Raw genomic sequence first — 21468 nt, 5'->3', positions numbered from 1 at the left:
ATACATGGTGCTTAGGCCATCATTCAGCACTATGCGGATGTTTTATCATGGTTGGATTAAACATCTCTCCCCCAAGTGGAGCTCTTATTTCAGTACAGGTAGAAGTTTGCTCTAAATCATTATCCAGACACCTTAAAAGGACACAGCTCTTTTGTGGGTCAAAAACATATTCATCCTAATCCATGTCCTCATCATCTATATTTTCCTCAGAAGAATTTAAACTGTCCCACAACTCCATTATGCCATGAGGGTCACTTTTTCCAAGAATGCTGCTACGGGAAACCTTTCTTTGCGTTCTGTAAAGATGCCCTCTTCTTTTTGTGCTGCTAGGAGTACCAATTTCTATTGTAGAACTTAGGCTGCCTTTGCTGTAGGCGTGGTTTTGTGCCTTCTCCAAATATTTCTTCTTATGAGAAATTTTTCCCACTTTATTTGATGCAGAGGTAGAAGGGGAGTCCTCATCAGAGAATAAAAATTAATTCTCCTCTGTAAGGGTGTCCCTCTTCCTCTTGGCTAGTGCGGCATCCACCACCTCTCTAACTGAGGACCTAAGTTTCTCCTCTAAAAACCTCTTGAAGGACTCCCCCATAAAGTCACCCAAAGGATAAGCCTGAGTGTTAGCTTTCCATCTTCTTTTCTATGAAACAGTTAAAAAAAAACAGTATAATAATGATGATAATAATAATAATAATAATATATATGTCATGCTAAGATCCAATAAAGGACATATGTAAGGCTATGAGGGCTTTAAAGTGGTAGAAAAAAAACCTTTCAGTTCCTAGAACAGTAAACCACTGTCAAGTACATTTGATTTCCTACCAGAAGGTGAAACCCTTGGACTAAAAAAGATGTAGAGGTTTATTAAGCAACTTCAATCAGTACACAAAAAAACCGCTCATTTGGGGACCGTTTCAATGGCATGGCAATGTAATCCTTTGAAAAAACAGGTGGTTGCTATGCAGTGTGACTTCTTGTGCGCTTTGCGCATTGCTGTGATAAAAACAAAACAGAGGACTTCATTATGTTTAATTCTTGTTGTCTTGCAAAACACTCTGCGCGGTGCCACCAGTCAACAAGAAAGGCCGGAACATCTAACCACTCATTCTGAAGCGCAATGAATGTGGGAGGCCCCAAAGTAGGTGCGGCCAGTGAATAATACCTCCCATGACCGTGCCCAGTGAGGGAAGCCCTGCAAGTGCGCTCCGCAGAGGAGCAGTGACTGTGCCCACCCAGGGAAGCCCCGTGACTATGCTCTGCATAGGAGTCTCCCAAACCGGCTGTGAAGCTGATTTAAAATATGTGCTAAAGCGTCAAATGAAAATATAAAGTCTTTCAGTCAAAGAACGTTAGAAAGGAACATCCGAAATTTGATTACCAAATATTCATGATACCGTTTAGCTTTCTGAACGGTTGATAATATCATTAAATATTAGAAAATAACAATGAAAGAACACCCAAAACCCATCCATATATGGGAAGGGTGTAAAAGAAGCATAATTCCCAAAACAGAAAAGGCATAAACCATTAAAAAGCACAAATTAACACAGATATGATAGAAGTACTTATCTGTCAAGGAGCAGCGAATAGAAGAGGAGGAGCCTATTTGCACTAGGTGTTTATATGTTTTGAATATTCTATGCTTTGATAGGTTAGTGTTCTTGAAAGGGAGGGCTGCATGTTGGGGCAGCAATAAAAGGTTATTGCATAATGGTAGCTTCTGGTCTTGTAATGAAATCCAGAAAAATTTCTGATGAATGGGCTAAATCCTGCATTAGGTCATTTGTGTAAATCCCATCATTTTCCCAAAGAAACTAATCATTTATATCTAAAGTAAATTAAGTGGGGGGAAACAGAACTTTACAGTGTTTTCTTCTGTATTTTTTTGCTCTGTTGGAAGATCTTCAACTGTAAAATACCGTTACCCTCTGTACCCTCTAAGCTGCGCATGGGCATGCCCGCTCCGAAAAAGTCTTAACAGCGCACAAGAGGCCATGAATAGCGCGCATTACACAAGCCTTTTCTGGGACAGTAATGTTTGAACAACGGAAGAGATCTCTGCAGGCTGTGAGAAAAGCAGAATTAAACATACGGAAACAGAAAATGCATTCATATTTTTCAGAGATAAGGAAATAAAGCATTCCTTCTGTTGCTTTTCTCATTGCTCACACTTTTAGTCTTGTTCTAGCTACAAGCATTTTACACGGCTTTCTGCATCTCTCTTTACTCTCTCTCCAGAACCAAGCATCTTCGGTCTTGTTGGTTCTTTTAAATACATGTTGATTCCTTCACAGGCTGGAACTCTATTGGACACCTCAATGTGGATGCAAATGTGATTACTGTCAGGGGACAAATATACGTACCCCAGCCTCATTTCCTCTATCTGCTTTCACCATGTATAAGCAGCAAGCAGTTCTGCCGGAGGTTTTTAGCGCTTTCCGATGTGTATTCGTCATTCATGTCTAAACAGCCTTCTAATGCTACCAGTTTAAACTTCTATGTGAACATGATATTGCAAACTCGGACAGTGGCTTGTGTTTGTAGAACAGGTTATGAAAGGTGAAATTAAAGCAGTGGAAACAGCAAATTATAGTCCTTGTACCTCTTTTAAAGTTATAACTACTGCAATGTCACATTACCATGCATTTTTACAGCGCCAGTTACTGGTTCACTTGCATGGGCATTTGTGATTTCTTATGGCAACAGTCAGCAAACAGTAGAGGACAGTGAGAATATTAAAAAGTTAGAGAGAAAGTGTCAAGTGTGAGAGTGAGTAAGTGGCATGATTAGTGCCAGTATGAATAAGTACATGAAACAGAGCAAAATAAAGTGGAAGTGATTTAGTGAGAGATTGAGCTTGTCAGATAGTGACAGAACTAGAGTGGTGGCGAGCAGATATGACACGGATGGAAGTTTAATAAACAGCAAAGAAATACTGACACAGTTAAGAGAGTGTTTGAGATACAAAGCTACTGGGTTAGCATCCAACAAATACATACATTAGAGAGAGAGTGGGTGATAGAATGTGAGAAAATATTAACTAAGCATGAAAGAAAGAGTAAGATTGGAGACGTATGATGGACACGCTCAATGGAGTGCAAGTTTTGGGAAGGAGATATGTTAATGTAGTCCTGGTGGAATGGAAATAGGAAGTACAGCAGATAGGAATCATTAAGAATAGGTATACTGTTGACTAATACCTCATAGATAACACATATATAAAAGACGCCTAAGATTTATAGCATGATTTGCAGCTTTTCAGCCTGTTGGTGCATTAAATTAAGGTCAGGCATTCTGTGGTTCAATAACTGTTTGGCAGGCTTTCTATGAAACATAATGGAAGGACAAGCACAATATCACCTTAGAAAATGTCTATGTAGAAATATTAACTGATGAGCACAGTAGATAAAAATAAATTCTCATTGTACTAGCGATTGACATATTTTCCTGCTGCATGTATTCTAATGGAAATTTCTACATTTCTATATTGTTATCGTCATGAATACTGCATCTGCTTCCACAAAAATTAGAATTATAGGTTTCTTCTTTATGGGGTTCCACTGTCAATATTGGTACTGTGATCTTGTTTTTCAGATAACTGTAATTTCTAATTTACCATCTGCATGATCTACAGAACTTCTGATAAATATGTGGCTATTTACAATTACATTATTTTCTGCTGCAAAGGAATGTTCTTCTGAGAATATTGAAGAGTTTGAATGATTTTGAAAGAAGATTTTTTTAGAACAGTCTTTAAAGTGCTTTGCTCTTTAACTGAAATAGTTTGAAAATGTGTTTTAAAATTTACAATGTAGTAACATTTTATATAAAATGGAGGTCTGGCCTGGCCCTCACAATCACAGGGATATAAAGGGCCTGATTACAACTTTGGAGGAGGTGTTAATCCGTCCCAAATGTGACGGATATCCTGCCCACCGTATTACGAGTTCCATAGGATATAATGGACTCGTAATACGGCTGGTGGTATATCCGTCACTTTACCGTCACCTCCTCCAAAGTTGTAATCAGGCCCATAGTGTTTGTTGATCCTGTAAATGCATGTGATACTAATCTTCATTAGGTAAATTGTAACTTATAATGACTTTTCATTGTTTACCAACCATGCCTCAGTTCATAAAGAAAAATGCTATGAAAGAAAGTTTGGGATTTTATTTAGATAAGTCTTGTCACCTGCAAACGAAAAGGCCTCAAAATGCAACAATGCAGCATAGAAACATCAGGATTTTTCCTACCACTTGTTCATACCAAGAATGCCATACAAATGGTCAGCTAGTTCCGCAATCCCTGAAAATTGACAAAAGTTCTCCCACACAGAGTTCCCGCACTTCTCCCTATTAAAAACATTGCCCCACTTGTGCAGGGGCCTATCACCACGTCAGGGAAGGTAAAAAAAAAGAAAAAAATGCAGAGTGGAAAAATAAATATTTTGTCCTCCCATTTAAATTTGTTTAGGGACGTGGGTAGGTGCTGTATTTGGGCTTGGGATCATCCCACACACAGAGAAACCTACAAGCTCAAAACTTTTCTGAAAATTACACACGCATGGAAGTCCAGGGAACTGTGGCTTGCAGCGACTCCACTACTTTTTCGTAACAAAAATGCCCTGCAAATGTCAAAGATTAGTAAAACACACAGAATTTTCTCAAGTTTCTGAGATGGAATATTCTGGAATTTCTGGAGAATGACAAGATTCCTACAATTTAGCATTCGCACACTTCTTACATTAATTATGTGGATGAGTCTAATAAATGCTGCAAGAAAAGCCTCAAAATGTAATGTGAAGGTATTAAGGTTTTACCATTGAATTTTAATGTTTCTGGAGATGAGCATAACTACAGTATTTTGGACAAGGAGAGATGTTCATCATACAATACCAGAAATATGTTATACAGCAATAAATGACAGTCCAGTCTTTTGTATGCAGGACTACCAACACAAAATATGAGTGTGTGAGAATAAATAAAAATCACTTCAGCATTAACGATGGGGATAGCACAAACCCACTAGAAAGTAATTTTTGTTGACCTTCAACAGTCATGTTACATTTTGTTTTGGTTTTCAGTTGACATTATGCAACTTTCTTCTGGTGATGGGAACCACAAGACCACTGTTTTAAATTCAGTCAAAACGTTGGTAAGGAGGCTAATATGTCTAACAGGGAGACAAAGCTGTTTTCTCACAGTTTTTAGTTAAATATGAAAACGGCCAACCTTCATTGGAGGGATTTCAACTCCCTACTCTAGTTAATGGAACATTTTCGAAACTGGGCACATTTCACCTTTGAGAGAGCAAAATGAACCACCTTTAGTTTGCCTTACTGTACATTAAAATTCAATTTCCTATTTTCTAATTGAAAAACACTGGTACCTGAAATGCTTGAAGTGAGATCATTCCTTTAATGCTGTCCATGTTGTTTGCTTGGTAAGATAACTGTATACTACAGTGCCAGGGCTGAGCTGGTACTCCTACAGAAATGAAGCACTTATTCATTCTCTATGGGTAACAATTTAAATATAATTAAATATCAAAGCCTTTCAATTTTCTTTCTTTTTTTTTTTAAATAACCCACTAGTCTTTGTAATATTTTGCACAGCGCTTCAGTGCACAAAAACCTGTCCCAGAAGCTGAGAAGTACATACTAAATGTATCACATTTGTAATTTGGTTCTGGAATTTAATTTAGAAAAGCTTTGATGGAAGTTATCAGTATTAATAAAAATGCTATCTGCCCGTCCAAATTCGAAAACAATCCATAGATAGCACGTTATTTGGGAAAAGGCACATATTATTTAGGTCATGGTGTGTTTTACATTGTCAGTAGTCATGTGTCTGTCATAGGCAGGTGTGGCTAACACCTAGTCTTGGCCCCTTTTTTGTCCTTTCAGTCATCCAGCATCAATTCCAACGGGACAGGACTACATGCAGAACAAGTTTTGAGTGACCTCAGAGGATGGGTTGCTCATTTTTCCTGGCCATCGCTCTAGGGTGGCCATAGAAGGGTTCTTTCTTGTTGTTGTTAGGTAGAGAGGGAAGGGGCACATTGGGGCTGTTTGCAGTAGGGCACACAGGAACTGCTGCAAAACTAGGTATGTTTACCCTTGGGAACTTTTTCCCTATTAGGTAGGGAGGGGCCAGGAGTCCCACCCACCCACAGATTAATGTCAGGCACAAATGTAGCATCCCTAGTCACCCTTGTCAGAACACTACTGTACCGGTGGGGACAGGTAAAGTATTGCACTTGCTGTTGAGACCTGTAAGGAGAACACTCAAGGTTAGTCCTGCTCTCCCAGGACAAAATCGCGGACTCCAGTGATGAGTTGGCTGACCTTCTGTTAAGCTGCATGGGCACAAAAGCTGCCAGAAGTCCACTTTCCTGCAGCACCTCACCTAACCAGTTTCTACCCTGGACCCTGCAGGTGACTTCTGTTACAGTGAGTCCTGCCCCCCAAGTGTTGCTCCTAAAGTCCTGGAATCTTTGATTGGTGTCAGTGTACTCCTTCTTCCTAACCCTAAAACCTAGGACTTAGCAACTTTTTCAAGATTTTTTGCTTGGAGAACCGCCAGAAGACTGGGGTCCACCTGCCAAGCTGATCAGCTGAGGGTGCATTGCCGGTCGGACTGACTTCACTGTAGCTCCTGCTATGTTGTTCTTCATAGCAGCAAATCCACGTAAGCAGGCCCGATGCCAATTGGTATCTGAACGCATCAACCCGTCTTCAGTTCCAGTCTGCAGTCTTGTCCTATTAGAGATATGCTACTCACTTTGAGAAAAGTATCTAAGTCCAAAGGAGGCACTGAGCAACAGCCGATCAACGATTTTCTGGCCTCAAAATCTGGACTTTTCCCACTTCTAAAATGTTCCTGCCTTTGTTGACAGCTTCATTGCAACTTCGAACAGTGGCAACCCGTTGTTGTTGACCCAGTGTTCGAAATCATCCTGCTGCCTTGCCCACTGAATACTCTTCTTTCTCAGAAGATGTCAAAGTCTGGAGGTCTCTATTTGACCAGGGCTACCTGGTCCTCATATCCAACCCATTCTCCTTCGTGGTCATCCTCAGCACTTACCCTTGTACTGATTTAATGTGACCAGTTTCCTGAGGATGGCACTTTGCTCTTTTTGGCACTATTGTTTTTTTACACTTTAAACATTCATATTTCCAGTCCCCATTTTGCATGTCATTTTAGAGTCATTTTGTTCATGAAAATATTCTCTTTTTTTTTTTACAAATTGTTGGGGATTTTATTGTCTTTTGTGTTTGAATGTTTACCTCTGTTGGTACTTTCAAATGCTTTAAGTTAAGCCTGTCTTATTTCTGCCATTGCTACCAGAGGTTGAACTCTGGTTTAAGTTATGGAAACCTTTACTAGTTCTTACAAGAATTGTACCATTTAACTTGCGGGAGACTACCGTCCACCTAAACTAATAATCCACTTTCTCACAATAACTGATTTGATAGAGAAGGGAATCCAATTGCTTATGCAGTAACATTATCTGTTACAAGAGTTGCTTCCTCAATGGGTCTGCATACTTTATACCACTCATGTGGGTGTTAGAGTTGTATAGCATTTTGTACGTTTGCAAAAGCCTAGATCTATTTTATATCTAGGATATGGTGGCAGTGCTATGGGGTGCGTACTATACATTCACTGTAGTCTTAGTATGGTGTTCTGTGTTTCCGCTGTTACTAGTTCATTTCTTCACTGTCATTTTATTTTCTATCTGTTTTGCTCCATTAATTATCTGTAGGGAAGATTTAAATTGACAAGATGTATCGCAATACGGTGCGATGTGTATTAAGGGGCATTTATTTTTCTGTAATATATTTACTTTGACTTGATTTTGCTTAGAGGTTTCAATAGCAAAATATTATATTTTATTACAAAACTGCTGTACCACATTAATGAACAGATTATGAAATAAGATCTAGCTTGACTGGGTGAGGTTGAGTCAGTGGCCGTAACATATGGATGTGAGTACTGTGATTCTTTTGAGGTTATGTCTAAAGTCCAAATTGGACATGGTTAAATATTTTATGCAGCGCTCTGCAGTTAGTTGTAGTCAGTAACTGTCTGTTTCATTTGTTGCCTAACATTGAGTTTTTAACTCAGGATATATTTACCATGTATTTTATTAGATTAGTTGCTGTTGTGATTTTGGTATTGAAATAATTCAGTCACACACTAAGAAGTGGGATCTCCAATGTTGCACTAGTAATGTTAAGTTGCTCCATTAGTACCTTCAAATAACTCATATGTTTTGAGTCATTTGTGTTGTGCTAACGCCATTAATAATAATGTATCCTTCTGGGAGTGCAGAACAGGTTTATGGACAGTTCTTAGGGGCTGTGGTTAAAAGGCATAGTGGGACACATCTAAGGTGTTATTAGCCACATTAATGCAAAGCTATCGCTCATTTTACTGCTCTATCGTACAGTATTACCATAGAAATAATTTACAATTACTTGTGACAGCTATTTTGATTAATTATCTATTCTTTTAGATCATTCAGACCAGACTTTGTTCTTATTCGGCAACATTCATATAGTATGGCTGAGAATGAAGACTTTCGTAGCCTAATTATTGGAATGCAGTATGCTGGAATACCAAGTGTCAACTCCTTGGAGTCAATATACAACTTCTGCGATAAACCATGGGTGGTAAGTGCTAAAATGTTTTTCTCTAATTTAATATTAGCCCTGTGCCATGCATGTGCCCTGTAAGTACACTTGTGAATAACAGTAAACATACAGGCTGTGTATACCCACGAGAGTGCAACCACAAGGAACAAGGAACCACATGGAACGTTTAAAGATAACTGATCAACTTAAAAAAAAAAAAGAAAAAAAAACATTAAACCAATGCTGTGAATGCAAATATTTTAATTCATTTTAATTCAACATACATTTCTTGGAAAATAATCTAAATGGATGTGTATATTAGTTTCACAAAACCATTCAAGTTACCAAACATAACTTACAATTGAGTTGTATATTTCTTGTGCAGAGATTGAGGTGACACACAAACTCCTAAAATAATTGAATTTTCTAAAACCTGAACTACTGAAAACAAAAACACAATATTCTCTTACTTGCACAACATAAATAAGGTAGAAGAGAATCAAGTAAAAATCGTTTTTTCGAAAGAACACTGCCATACAGGAGCTTTTTTGTTTTCTGAAACAAAAAAGCAACTAAATACAAATCCCTGGAGAGTAGCAGCTCACATTGCATTTATATCTTGCATACATGATATGCAAACAAAAACTAAAATGTTATTTCAATTTTACCGTGGAGCCTTTATTAGCTCTTAGACCTTCAGTTAAAGACAACTACCACAAAATGAAAGCTATATATCTGTGATGAATGGTGTAAAAACAGCTCTTAAGAAATTTTTCTTTACATCGGCAACAATTCCCCTGGGCTTTCCTTATCAAAACTTTTTTTTGCTGGCAAACACATTTGAAATGACTGAAATTGGTGTGCTGAATTGGAAAGACACAAACAAGTGTGATCTAAACTTTCTTATTTTTTCTTTTTGCACTAGGTTTTAAGTATCATAAAATAGAGTTTAGCACTCACCAACCCTGTAGAAATACTTTTATTACAAAACCTTACTGTTTATTATATTATTCCTTTTAGTATTTGTTTTATCACTACTAGATTTGTATTGCTAGTATTATTCAATGTATTAATAATATTTTCTAACTATGAACAAGTATCCTAAATTTGTAATACTTAAATTCTTATACAACTGTAGTGCCCTTTTTGACATCTGTTTACTTTAAAGTTCAGACATAATTTTACGATCTCTGCCCATTCTATCAGATAATTTGCACATGAAAGAGGAAATCATAAGTGCAAAATCTGGAATTTTGACATAAATATTGCAGATCTAAATTTACAAAGTCATGATAGGTGGACAATTCTTTGTGAGTTTGCCCTCAATACTACAGGATATTGGCAACATACCAGAATTTCTGGTCTGAAGTCATAAATGTGAGAGCAAGTGAGAAAAATGCTTTCTTACTGATCTGGCATCTACCACTATTACTAATTTTATTGGGCCTGATTAATCCTTTCCTAAGTTCTTCGGGGTGAAGAGAAATACATCAAATCATTCAACTTAATTTAAAGTGCAACCTATTTGGTTACACATTGAATCTCAGAGGTGAATTGAAAGTTCAAAAGATTTGTTACAAATTCAAAGCCAAACTTATATAAATGAGTCTCAAAAACATACTGTACAAGTATAGAATTACCAAAGGTGAATTAAAGCATCGGACAAAATTCAAACACACCAACATCAAACAAACCTAGACTTCAGTAGCAAAAATACAGAAAATAAGGAATAAAAGTTGGTGCTCCAAAGTCAAACCTTGGTTCTGCTGCCTAACCATTTAACTTGCATTTACCTAATTACTCTAACACGGTACAGGAAACCCGAAAATGATCTGAATTGTGATATTGGAAATAAAGCAAAGTGCCAATACTGCAGAAATCTCAATAGAAGTTTCAGCAAGAGCGATGTGTGTAGGATAAAGCCACATCAGCCAAGCAAAAGAAAGAGAGGTCTGTACCTCTCTAAGTTTCTAAAATGTTTGCTTTAGTCAGAGGGCAAAAGGGTCTGGATCTCCATCTAGCTAAAACACACTTATCCACTCAAACTTTTGATATTTGATGTCACCACCAGTAACTTTCCACAGACCATGCACAGTTGTGAACTTTAATTTGGATTTCATCTTTGTTGAGCCACCACAGCAACCTTGGATTTGTTCTTGTCTTCAGGAATCCAGAGGGGAGTTTTCCTTCACAATTCCTCATCAGTATTTATGTCCTTGACAACTTGTCTCCTCATACCCACCCCATCTATAACTAACAATAAGCTTAATATTAAAAAGAAGGCTTATTGATGTACCTGCAAGCAAAGAAATACACAGCAAGAGCAAAACTTTCATGTTAAAATTAATCACAAAGAGAACATTTTCAGGCCTTATCTCTAGCTTATTTTAACCTAACCCTTAATGCGCATTCAAATATATGATTATATGTGTATTTCACTTAAGTTATATAAATGAGGAATAACTACAAAAAGTTGATTAATTAAATATCCTAATATTCATATATGAAATAATATTGTATATATGTGATTGCATATGATCATGCTAAGTCTCTACTTGTTAATGCAGTTTAGTTCATCACTTTCAGTTTTTTTGTTTACATAAATACATGTAAACACACAATATTATATATATATATATATACATATATTGTTGAATATTTCTCCTTCTGGAATGCACAATGGCAGAGCCAGGTTATGCTCTCTCAAACCCCCCTTTGATCACATATCAAGTCATTACACACCTGCTTCCTTCACAAATGACTCTCTAGAACCTTGTCATTTTCATAGGCATTCGTCTAGACTCCTCCAGACATTCCATATCATCATAATATTTACATTGACTGTATTTTATTTCAACATCCGCTCTGTTCCCTTTTCTTCCCTCCTCAATTTTCACTTTCTGGAAAACGTTGAATCCCATTAATAGAACTATTGCAATTATTGCAATAATCAACAATGGCTTCAGAACAAGACCTCTAATCCCACTTCCCATACCACCTGCTTATAGCATAAAATCCATCTCTAATCATTTCCCATGCACCGGTTACTTTCAGCTCTTTCAAATCTTTTGTCAACCCTGTAGTGTTCCGCATATACTTCTGCAAATCCTTACTCGTATCTGGAATGTAAGAACAACATTGCTGAACCTTGTGCATCTGGCAGACTCCGCCCTCCTTTGAGAGTAACAAATCTAATACAAGACTATTTTGTACAACCATATATCTTACAGCTACCATTTCTGTGTTAACAAGCAACAGAGAATTTGCTGTTCTAGTAGCTAATTTGTCCACTATAGTAGACAACTTTGTAATCTTCAAATCATTCGGAATTTCCCCTACAGATGGAATCAATGCACAAAAATAGCTCCCACCATTTATGCAGCCCGAGCTCCTCGTCTAGTTCTAGGTTTTGTTTTCCCACACAGGATCCTCAAGATGTTCCATATGATATATCTTTTGGAACACTATTGCCAAATAACACTTCAGGAATCATAGGATCTTTTCCACCCAAGAAAAATTAACTCTTGCCTCTAACATCAAAAGCATGCTTAGAATCACTCTTCCCTACGAACAACAGATCTATATAACTTTGATCAATGTGTATTTATAGTTTCCCGGTGTTTAGCCAATCTACAATAAAAGGTGGTAAATTTCCTTGCGCTTGATGTTCAATCTCCTTTTCTTGTGTTATGCTCTGAGATCCTTGTCTGTTTAGAATCTGGATTCTAATTCCCTTAGTCTGCCTTCCACTAGGTTCAATTTATTTTCTAGCTCACTCATAGAACAGGTCAAATTATCTCTCTGTGCATATGCAGTATCTAAAGACATTAGTGATATGAAATATTTCCTTGCTTTTTCTGCACCTTTAAAAAGAGGATTCTTGTTCAGATGCTTAAACAAAGGGACTTCTGGCAACACCAAGTCATACTTGGAAAAATAATATTGAAAACTTCCCTCATTATAAAATTGCTCCGTAAAAGACTACAAGAAATCCCACAAGAAAATGGAATATGATGGTATATGATTCCCTCTGACACAGAAGCATGTAACTGTGTGCAAACGCAACAGTCCCTAGCATTCACTGTGTTATTATATTCATATAATACCATAAAATACACATTGGTAGAATAATCTCCTCTTGACTTATCTCAATATATGGATTTCTCATCTAATATATAAATGCTATTATCTTTAGAGCTTACGGTTTGTGGGGAAACACTAGGGGGTAACTCTTTCTCTACAGAAGGTGTAGGGGAAAATGCGTTTATTAGCAGCACCAATAATACTACAAGGAACACAAGCAATATAGCACCTACTATGTACCTACATCTCTTTTTCAGATTTGGCCCCTTTACGTCACAATCAGATCTATTATTGATTAAAATGTAACAGAATTATCTCTCTGTTAGTTTCACCAGTGCAAAAAGCAAAGACAGTTCACATTGTTATCAATAACATATATACATATTCTTCGTGAGACTTCCCTATCTCTACTCCGTGTTCTTCTAAATAACCCTTTCTCTTTACTCTGATCAAGAGCCTCTTCTCAATTCTCTATCCCAATCATTGGAAATGTCTCTAATGATTACACAGATCAAACTCATTGATGAAAATTAAAACTGAGGTACAGCTTCACCACAATATTTAGTTCCTAGAGGTTCAGTCGAACTTGTATGTTTCAAGAAATCTTTATCCATGTAATTTGCGAAATAGCTCCACTCAGATAAACAGTACCTCCGACTCGGCACTCTCATTATTTGTGATCTTCTTACTTCCACATTCTCGTCCCCTCCTTTGCTTAAGTCAGAGCTCTCAGTCTCTTCAACAATTGTCAATGGCACATGTTCTTTAGGCAGACTCACTTTCTCTCTTTCTTGCCTTCTGGGGCATCGGTCTCCAGCTTTCACTCACTTTCTTCCACCGCTGGGTCCTTCGTCAGGGTTTGATTCTCAATTTGACTTGTTTGCCTTCACAGGAAAAGACTATGTTGGCCTTGCTTCAGCTTCATTTGTGACTTTTTTAAGACTGCCCTCAGACCATTCAGGTGCTTTTTCAGGCTCAATTTGGTCCCTGACAGCTTGACTAAGCTGCTCCTGTTGCCTTTCTCCCACTGCTGGTTTTTCTGGAACAGGTTCTGTTGTGTCAAAGGGACATTCAACTCTGCAAAGCATGAATCCAGTTGGGGAGGCGTCTACACTTCCCAGCAATCATGGTGACCAAGATGACTTGGTAAGGCTCGTGCCAAGGAGGCTCCAATCACATCTTCCTGATGTGTTTCTTGACTAACTCTTCATAAAACTGATTTTGGGTGATACCTCACTTTGTGTGGTAAGGTGAATTTGGCACTTTGGTGCAGTATCGTAGCAGAAGATCACCTGCCTCTGTGTTTGTGTGCCAAAACAAAAGTGATAAACATGTCCTCAGCATCACAGTGACAAAGGGGTGGAGAGATTATGGAAGGTATGGTGGTTCCTCTGCTGAAAACAGAGTACAGTACACATTTGAGGTGATGCAACCATTAATCACAGGGATCACAATGACCATGGCTACTATATTTGGCATCTGCGCATTGAGAGGCTCCTAAAAACCCTACAGATCATGCACTTTATCACTAATAATGGCACACAAATTGCCAAATATTTGACGTTTATGAGTTTCTGGTAAGGCCACAGTAAAATCAGCAACAACTGTGCAAGTGGCAAAAAACAGCAAGTGTATTATTTGGGAAGCAATGTTGTCAAGAGCCAGCAGCTGAAAATATATTTTGTTTTGTTTTTCAGCTGCCTGCTCAGCTGAGTCAATGTGTGAAAGGAAGGGAGGGGCAGGGCTGGGCCGTAGTAGAGGAGTGGAGTGCACTTATTTGCGCACGTTAGTTTGGCCTGCCGTCCATGCACACTTAGATTTCACCAACCTGGCTGTACAGCCAGGTTGGAGAAACTGCCCAGATTCTAATGCTGTGTCTGAGTGGCACACCAACCCGTTCAGACCGATCCTGGCGCTGCGCACATGCTAGGTTTAGCATGAGAGCAGCTCCAGGATTGCATGGGGAGCCTGTGGGACACCATCAGAAGAGGAGCACAAGGCGGCCGGCAGCGTCGGGAAAGGTGAGTACTTTATTTTTTTATTTACCCCCCTCTTGAGATTTGCGGCAGCTGGTCCAGAAAGTTGGTGCACACCAACCGACATGAGAGACCCTAAAACGTGGCAGGAGACCTGCCCAGCAACTCCTTCTATAGTAGGCTATTCTGCACCATTTACATGGCAGAGTGAAACTATTTTTGAGATGCTTGAACCTAACCGAGCATTAAATAAATCCAGCTTAAACATGTACAAATTCAACAGTTTCCAGTTGTGCAATATGTAGAAGTGAAACATTAAAATGTGTCACTTGCAGGTTCCTATAGCACTGAAGATTAAAAGTACCATTCACTACACAGGCTAACATAGATTTTCCATTGGCAAACCCTGTGTTTTGCTTAAAAAACAAAATTTGAAATCTTGGCTTAGGTATAACATACATTTGCTATTTTCACTGCTTTCTCAGGAATAGGGAACATCGAATACAATGGTGAATTGATATTGCTGGTGTAAATGTCACAAATAACATTTCTGGAAAGTTGATTCATTTTTGCCTCAGCCCTGTCTTCCAGTTACCCAGTTCCTGTAGAACTTGTAATTAGGGTTCTCCCTGCACAGCATAGGAAAGTATGAAGTTCAGTTGTTTGTTGTTCAAACCAGAAAACAAACAACCTTATAGTGTGGAAACTGTAATACGAGCTCTCTATTTACAGTAAATAGGCCAAAACCAGTCAGGAGTTGCTTGTTTTCCCTTCTAGAGGTGACCTGCTCTGACAGTTCAGAGTGAACTCTTTCTATTGCAGCAGAGTAAAGGCTGATTTGCTACCACTATTTTTGAACTGTCTCTTTGTACATCAGGCCTAGATTGCTTAACTGTGTTGGAGGTCATGCATACACCATAACAATCCAGTTTCCCACACCAACTAAGAAACTTACATGAGTTCATGTGATATACTTGCTCTTGGTAGGCTGTTTCAATCAGAAATTCAAGATCACAAAATGCCACTGCACCATGTCCTCAGTCCGGGGCAACGGTAGCACCAAACCTATTACCACATATTATTTCAAATTATTACATAATCATTTAGAAACAAAGATGAATGATATAGCAATGCCATGGGTAAATACAGCTGCCCAAAATAAGAGGGAGAAGGGACCATCAACACCCTGCGGTAGGGTAGCAATAAAGGAATGAACATGCACACAAGTCATATCAGTGCAAGCAGAATTTTCCCCAGAACTAATTTTGCCTTATTTTGCGTAGTGATAAAATGGCAATACAACTGCATAAGGAAATCCTCCTCTACTGTTGACAAGAATCCTAAGGCTTTAGGGAGTTGAGGGCCAGTGCTGATCCACTTTGGCAGGTTCTCAGCTAAAACAATTTTTCAGATGCAGATGAAACTCAGAAGTGTGTGGCCAAGTACCTTTTGTGCTAAGAAGTAATTGGACATAAGATCTTCTGTTTAATCATGGGCATGTGGATCCATGTTCAGAGCACTGACTACGTGGCTGTCACAGTCAGCACCAAAGAGGGTTGCAGCAAGTGAATGCTTTTCATCAGCAAACCAGCTTATACATGCAGTTATTCGATGGCATGAGGCAGCAAAAGAGGTGACCCATGGGAAAAAGGGACTAGGTGGTAGAAAGCTGGCTAGGTCCCCAAAAACCTGAGTTGGTATTTGTGGTGTTACACAATGGCTGGGATGCCACGGTTGCTTGTAACTTGTGAAGCACAATCATTTTCTCTTGATTTACCCACATTCACCACTTTCTTGTGACATTATTTTCCAGCGATAGTTACCCTGGCTTTGACTTTGTTGCATGGCACAGAAGACATGTATAACCATGAGCCGGGTTGGAGCACCAGAAACGCTTTGCATGTGTAGAAGGTGCATCACAAACTATCACTCCATTAGCTGAAAATATAATTGGCAATGCATTAAAACTCCATGTTGTATATTTTCCTTACTGTTAGACCTATCAGCCATAGGGTGATGTTCTCCTAAACGTTTTTGCCTGCTTGCCTCATATCTTTGCTGATTCTTTTGCTGCCCTCAAGACTCTGAGCACTTTACCACTGCTGACTAGTGCTAGAGTACATATACTTCTTCTCTAAACATGGTAACATTAGCTTATACACAATTGGCATATTTAATTTACTTGTAAGTCCCTTGTAAAATGGTATACCACATTCCCAGGGCCTGTAGATTAAATGCTACTAGTGGGCTTGTAGCACTAATTATGCCACCCGCTTAAATAGTCCTTTAAACATGTCTCAGGCCTTCCACTACAGAGCCTGAATGTGCAGTTTTACTGCCACCTCAACTTGCCATTTTAAACCCCTCGCCAAGCCGTAAACTCCTCTTTTAATACTTAAAATTCACCCTAAGGTAGGCCCTTGGTAGCCCATAAGGCAGGGTACTGTGTAAGTAAAAGGTAGGACATGTACTTCTAAGTTTTGCATGTCCTGGTAGTGAAAAAAACCTAAATTAGTATTTTACTACTTTGAGGCCTACTGCTCTCATTGGTTAACATTGGGAACTCCTTATTACACCTTTGAGCTGTAATTCCAGATTAAAAAGGAGTAGTTGTGTCATATTTCATATCTTTTGATCAATAATGATAAATCATCTTTACTGGAAAAGTCATATTTGACATTAGTATTTTAGAAGTGCCACTTTTAGAAAGTGTGATAACCATACTAAAAGGAGTTTGCCCAAATAATACCACACTCCCTGGGCATTAATATAATGAAAAATAAATGGGATGGTAGAGTGTGGGAACAAAGTATTAATTGAAACAATTCTACGGAGAGAACTTTAATTAAACTTTGTTATATTGATATGTTTATCACCAAAGATAATTATCGGAATACTCTATCTACAAGCTCAATTAAACTTTGTTCTATTGATATGTTTATCACCAAAGATAATTATTCAAATACTCTATATACAATCTCAAAGACCCATCCTGAGGTTGCTCCTCATTGAAGCAACCGAATCCTCACACACATGGCATAGAAAAATAATAAGAAAAAATATTGTAAAATAATCATATATATCTACATAATTACATCTCACAAAGATGGAACACAATGTAAAAAGACTCCACATTACATTCCGACTTCATAAATGTATCACAAATACAAATGAATGGCAGTTATTTTGGGAGTTTTCTCTCCTTCTTCCAATGTTTATGTACAGACACTGGAACTCCTTCGTCTCCTGTTTCCCGGCCTGCATTCTTCACAATTTTTAGGAATATCTTTGAATATCAAGAGACTCCTCCACAGTAGAAAGTCAACGCGTTTCAGCCCTTCTGACTGTGGACCTCTTCAGGATAATGGAAGAAGGAAAACCTAGAAAATATATATACACAAAAAATGTCTTATCTCAGATGCAGCTGTAACTAAAACACATCCCAATGGTGCTACCAAAAAACACCAGAGGTGAAACACAAATAGACAAAGAACATGCAAAGGTTAAATTTCAAATTAAAATTTGCTTATTTTGTGTATTTGCGCATCCACACCAAGCGTGTCATTCTATGCCAAACCGAAAAGGAAAAGGCCTCCTAAAAGGTGTACCCCACAGGGAACTCAAACAGCACCATTGAAAGATGTTCAGGCTGGGATGCGAGGAATACAAATTGTATATGCCCCAATGTGAGCCTCATCCATCCTGTGATAGTGTGTCATGTGATAAAGGAAAGCTGAAGGTGTAGGGCTAAAAACAGTACCACATTAATCAAGGAGCTGCCACTGCAAACCTCGCTGCGCTTATCCTTTGCCTTCCAAGAAGCTGTAAATAGCAAAATAACAATCTTTGCGATCACCTGGTCAGAGCGGCATGCCCTACAGAAAAGAAAACTGAGATAAAATCTTCGCTGGATCTGACACCAGTGAACTGCCTCTTTAAATGTAACAATTGCAGTGTTTTTCCATTCACTAGTGATGCTAAAAGTATCATAATTAACAGTAAAACACACCAACAAAAGAGGTATTCAAATTGTTATACCAAAAGTGTGGTTTACAGAGTTCAGTGTCCATGTAAGCTCACTTAAACCTGTGAAAGTTAGGATGTTACAACATAGATCAACAATAAGGTGTAGAGGGGTATGGCGAAGATGACATCAGAGCTGGGCACTTTGTAAGTGAGCTCTGTGCCGGCCCATAAAATCCTATTTATATCCTAGACATCGTGAAGCTACACGAGCCATGATCAACTCCATGGGTGGCCGACCGCTGAAATGAACTTACCACACTGAGAGATGGCCACTCTGCTGCCAGCTGAAGCCATAAATGTGGGTGTGGCCGGAGAGGTGTGTGACGGTGAAAAACCTGACCGTGCTGCTACGGCCTGAACTGTGGTGGGGCTGAGTGCTGGATTTGCTCTTCTCTGGGACAGAAATCTCCAGCTTGATTGCCTCTAATTGGATGTGGCAAGACCCCTGGGTTTGTTGTGGCCGAGCGTGATGAGCTGTGGCCCCTGCAACTGGTGACCCTACTGGAAAGCAGGGACCAACACGCCCATCAACTGAGGCCTGCCTACTGGCCTGAAACTTCCTCTTGCTCCTCCCCGCCCCAATGACCAGCAGCTAGAAGGCCCGGCGGGCTGAGAATAGAGGGAGGAAAAGCACCAAAAAACTGAGTGGCGGTATTTGATGTATGTTTGTACTCATCTGATAAAACTCTCTGGACTGAAACTGCAGTAGCGGGGCATAAACAAGAAGATGAGCGGCACCATCCCTTCCCAACCTGAACGTGAGAGAGCGGTGAAGCCGGGGAGGTGAGGAAAGGTAAGGAGTGGCCAACCTGGGAGGAGAGGAGCAGTGGAGATGCGGTCAAACGGCCCCCAGGGATAGTTGATGGAAGCCCGATGCGCCCCGGGCCCCTGACATCTGACCAGAGCTGTGATACCAATGAGGTACATAGCGGGGCGATCCTACACCTAACTGCTGTAGGCAGCATGATTCTGGCAGCTCTGGAAGGGAGATGAACTATGTGTGGGCCTTTGAATTGATGAGCCTGCTTGAGGGCTTTGAAGTGTGTAGCTTGAAGGAGGCCTGCCTGCCTGGTGGGCAGACTGCTTGTATACTGCTCTCTTCTCCCCCCACCCTCCAACTGAGAGGCAAATGGTGGTCACCTCCAGATGATTGACTTTGGGAGTCCTAACCTTCCAGCCTTGGTGAAGCTGCACCTTGAACGTGAGACAAAATGTATGAGGAGGAGGTGACTTGGGGGCTCCCTTGGATGGGCGATGAAGCCCTTGGAGATGTGAAGGAGCCTCATCCTTGGAGGTGTCCGCTCCCTCCCCAACACCAGCTGAATAATCCTAAAACTATCCTCTCCCCCCAGGTAGAGATAAGGACAGTGGGACAGCCAGAATGCTCAGCACTTTCCTGTGATAAAGACCACGGAGAGCTGGGAAAAAATCTCTGGTCCCTCAGAAGGATCAGGGTTGGGGACTGACATGCCCTAAGGGTAAGTCACCCATTTGATGTTTATTCAGTGCCCCATTTACCTTAGAGGATGCTCTGCGGGACTGTACTGCAGGTGACAAAGAGGAAGTGAGTTCATGAGACTAATGGCCAAAGGCAAAGAACACAGGGCAACAAGGGACGGCTGGATAAATATGCATGGGTGGTGACCCCTCCCCCCATCAGATTCTGGGACCCAGTCTATGCCAGATAACGCAGATCTTCTAGTGGCTATACAGTCTTTGTGGGTGGCACTTGAGGATAAAGTGGGTAATGTGTGCTCGGAGGTCTCACTATTGAGTCAAAATCTCTGCAGGGTGGCGGACAGGGTCTCATCAGCAGAGAAGTGGATTACAGAGCTGGAAGATGTGGTCACAAACCTCTGTATGTAAAGATGTCAATGAGGCTCGGACCACTACCAACAAAACATAATGGAGTCTGAAAGACCCTGAAAACCAAGCCCGCAAAAATAATTTATGGTTTGTGGGATTTCCTGAGGGAGTGGAGGGCCCAGACATGGTGGTGTTTCCTAACAAGTGGCTACTATCATTCCTCCCCCAGGACAAATGTTCTTCCTGCTTTGTTATAGAGTGGCCGTACCGGCACTGGGGGACAGACTTCCCCCAGGAGTCCTTCACAGAACTGTGAATGAGTACTTTCTGAACTTTAGAGATAGACACATGATCCTGGCAGAGGGGCGTAGACTGGGAGAGGTCCGTCCGTCATGACAATACCAAAATCCTGATATTCCATAACTATACAAGGGCAGTACAGAAGCAGAGATGGATCTTGAACTAGGTGAAGGCCAGACTGCAGGGCCTACATCTGCAATATATGCTCATGTTTCCATCTGAACTTAAGGTCCTATTCCTGGGGAAATCCCATTTCTTCCACATGCCACAATAGGCCTACACATGGTTGGAAGTACACCCTAGTCTGTTGAGACAAAGAATGGTATACCCTATACCTCACCCTTATGCTATAACGGGTACCTGACAAAAGGACAAACAACGTCCCAAGAGAAATGTTTTGTGATGATCGCAGCGAGATGCGGGCTCATCATGGCGGAGACAGGGTTCAATTACATGTCCGACGACCCCCTCAGACTCAGAGGGAAACCAATCAGCAGGAGGAGGAAGAATCTCTCTCGGGTGAGATACTTGATGGGGACCAAGAGACAGATACAGAGACCCTACACCCATTGGCAGTGGCCATTAATGCACTGGAGGATGATCCAGTGAGTGCTCCATTGGACAGTGAGACTGTGGACAATC

General features: G+C 40.0%; 1 protein-coding gene across 1 annotated transcript in view; it reads left to right on the top strand.

Annotated features, from left to right (window-relative positions):
- SYN2 (synapsin II) overlaps positions 1-21468 on the top strand; it is a 1016740-nt gene that overhangs the window by 515847 nt on the left and 479425 nt on the right. Inside the window, exon 4 of the mRNA XM_069206656.1 lies at positions 8518-8674. Within this exon, the coding sequence (XP_069062757.1) occupies positions 8518-8674 (157 nt within the window). The remainder of the gene's footprint in view (positions 1-8517; positions 8675-21468) is intronic.

This window comes from Pleurodeles waltl, chromosome 9 (genome assembly GCF_031143425.1).
Source record: "Pleurodeles waltl isolate 20211129_DDA chromosome 9, aPleWal1.hap1.20221129, whole genome shotgun sequence".
Lineage (NCBI taxonomy): Eukaryota > Metazoa > Chordata > Amphibia > Caudata > Salamandridae > Pleurodeles > Pleurodeles waltl.
This window is presented reverse-complemented; position numbering and strand designations above follow the sequence as displayed.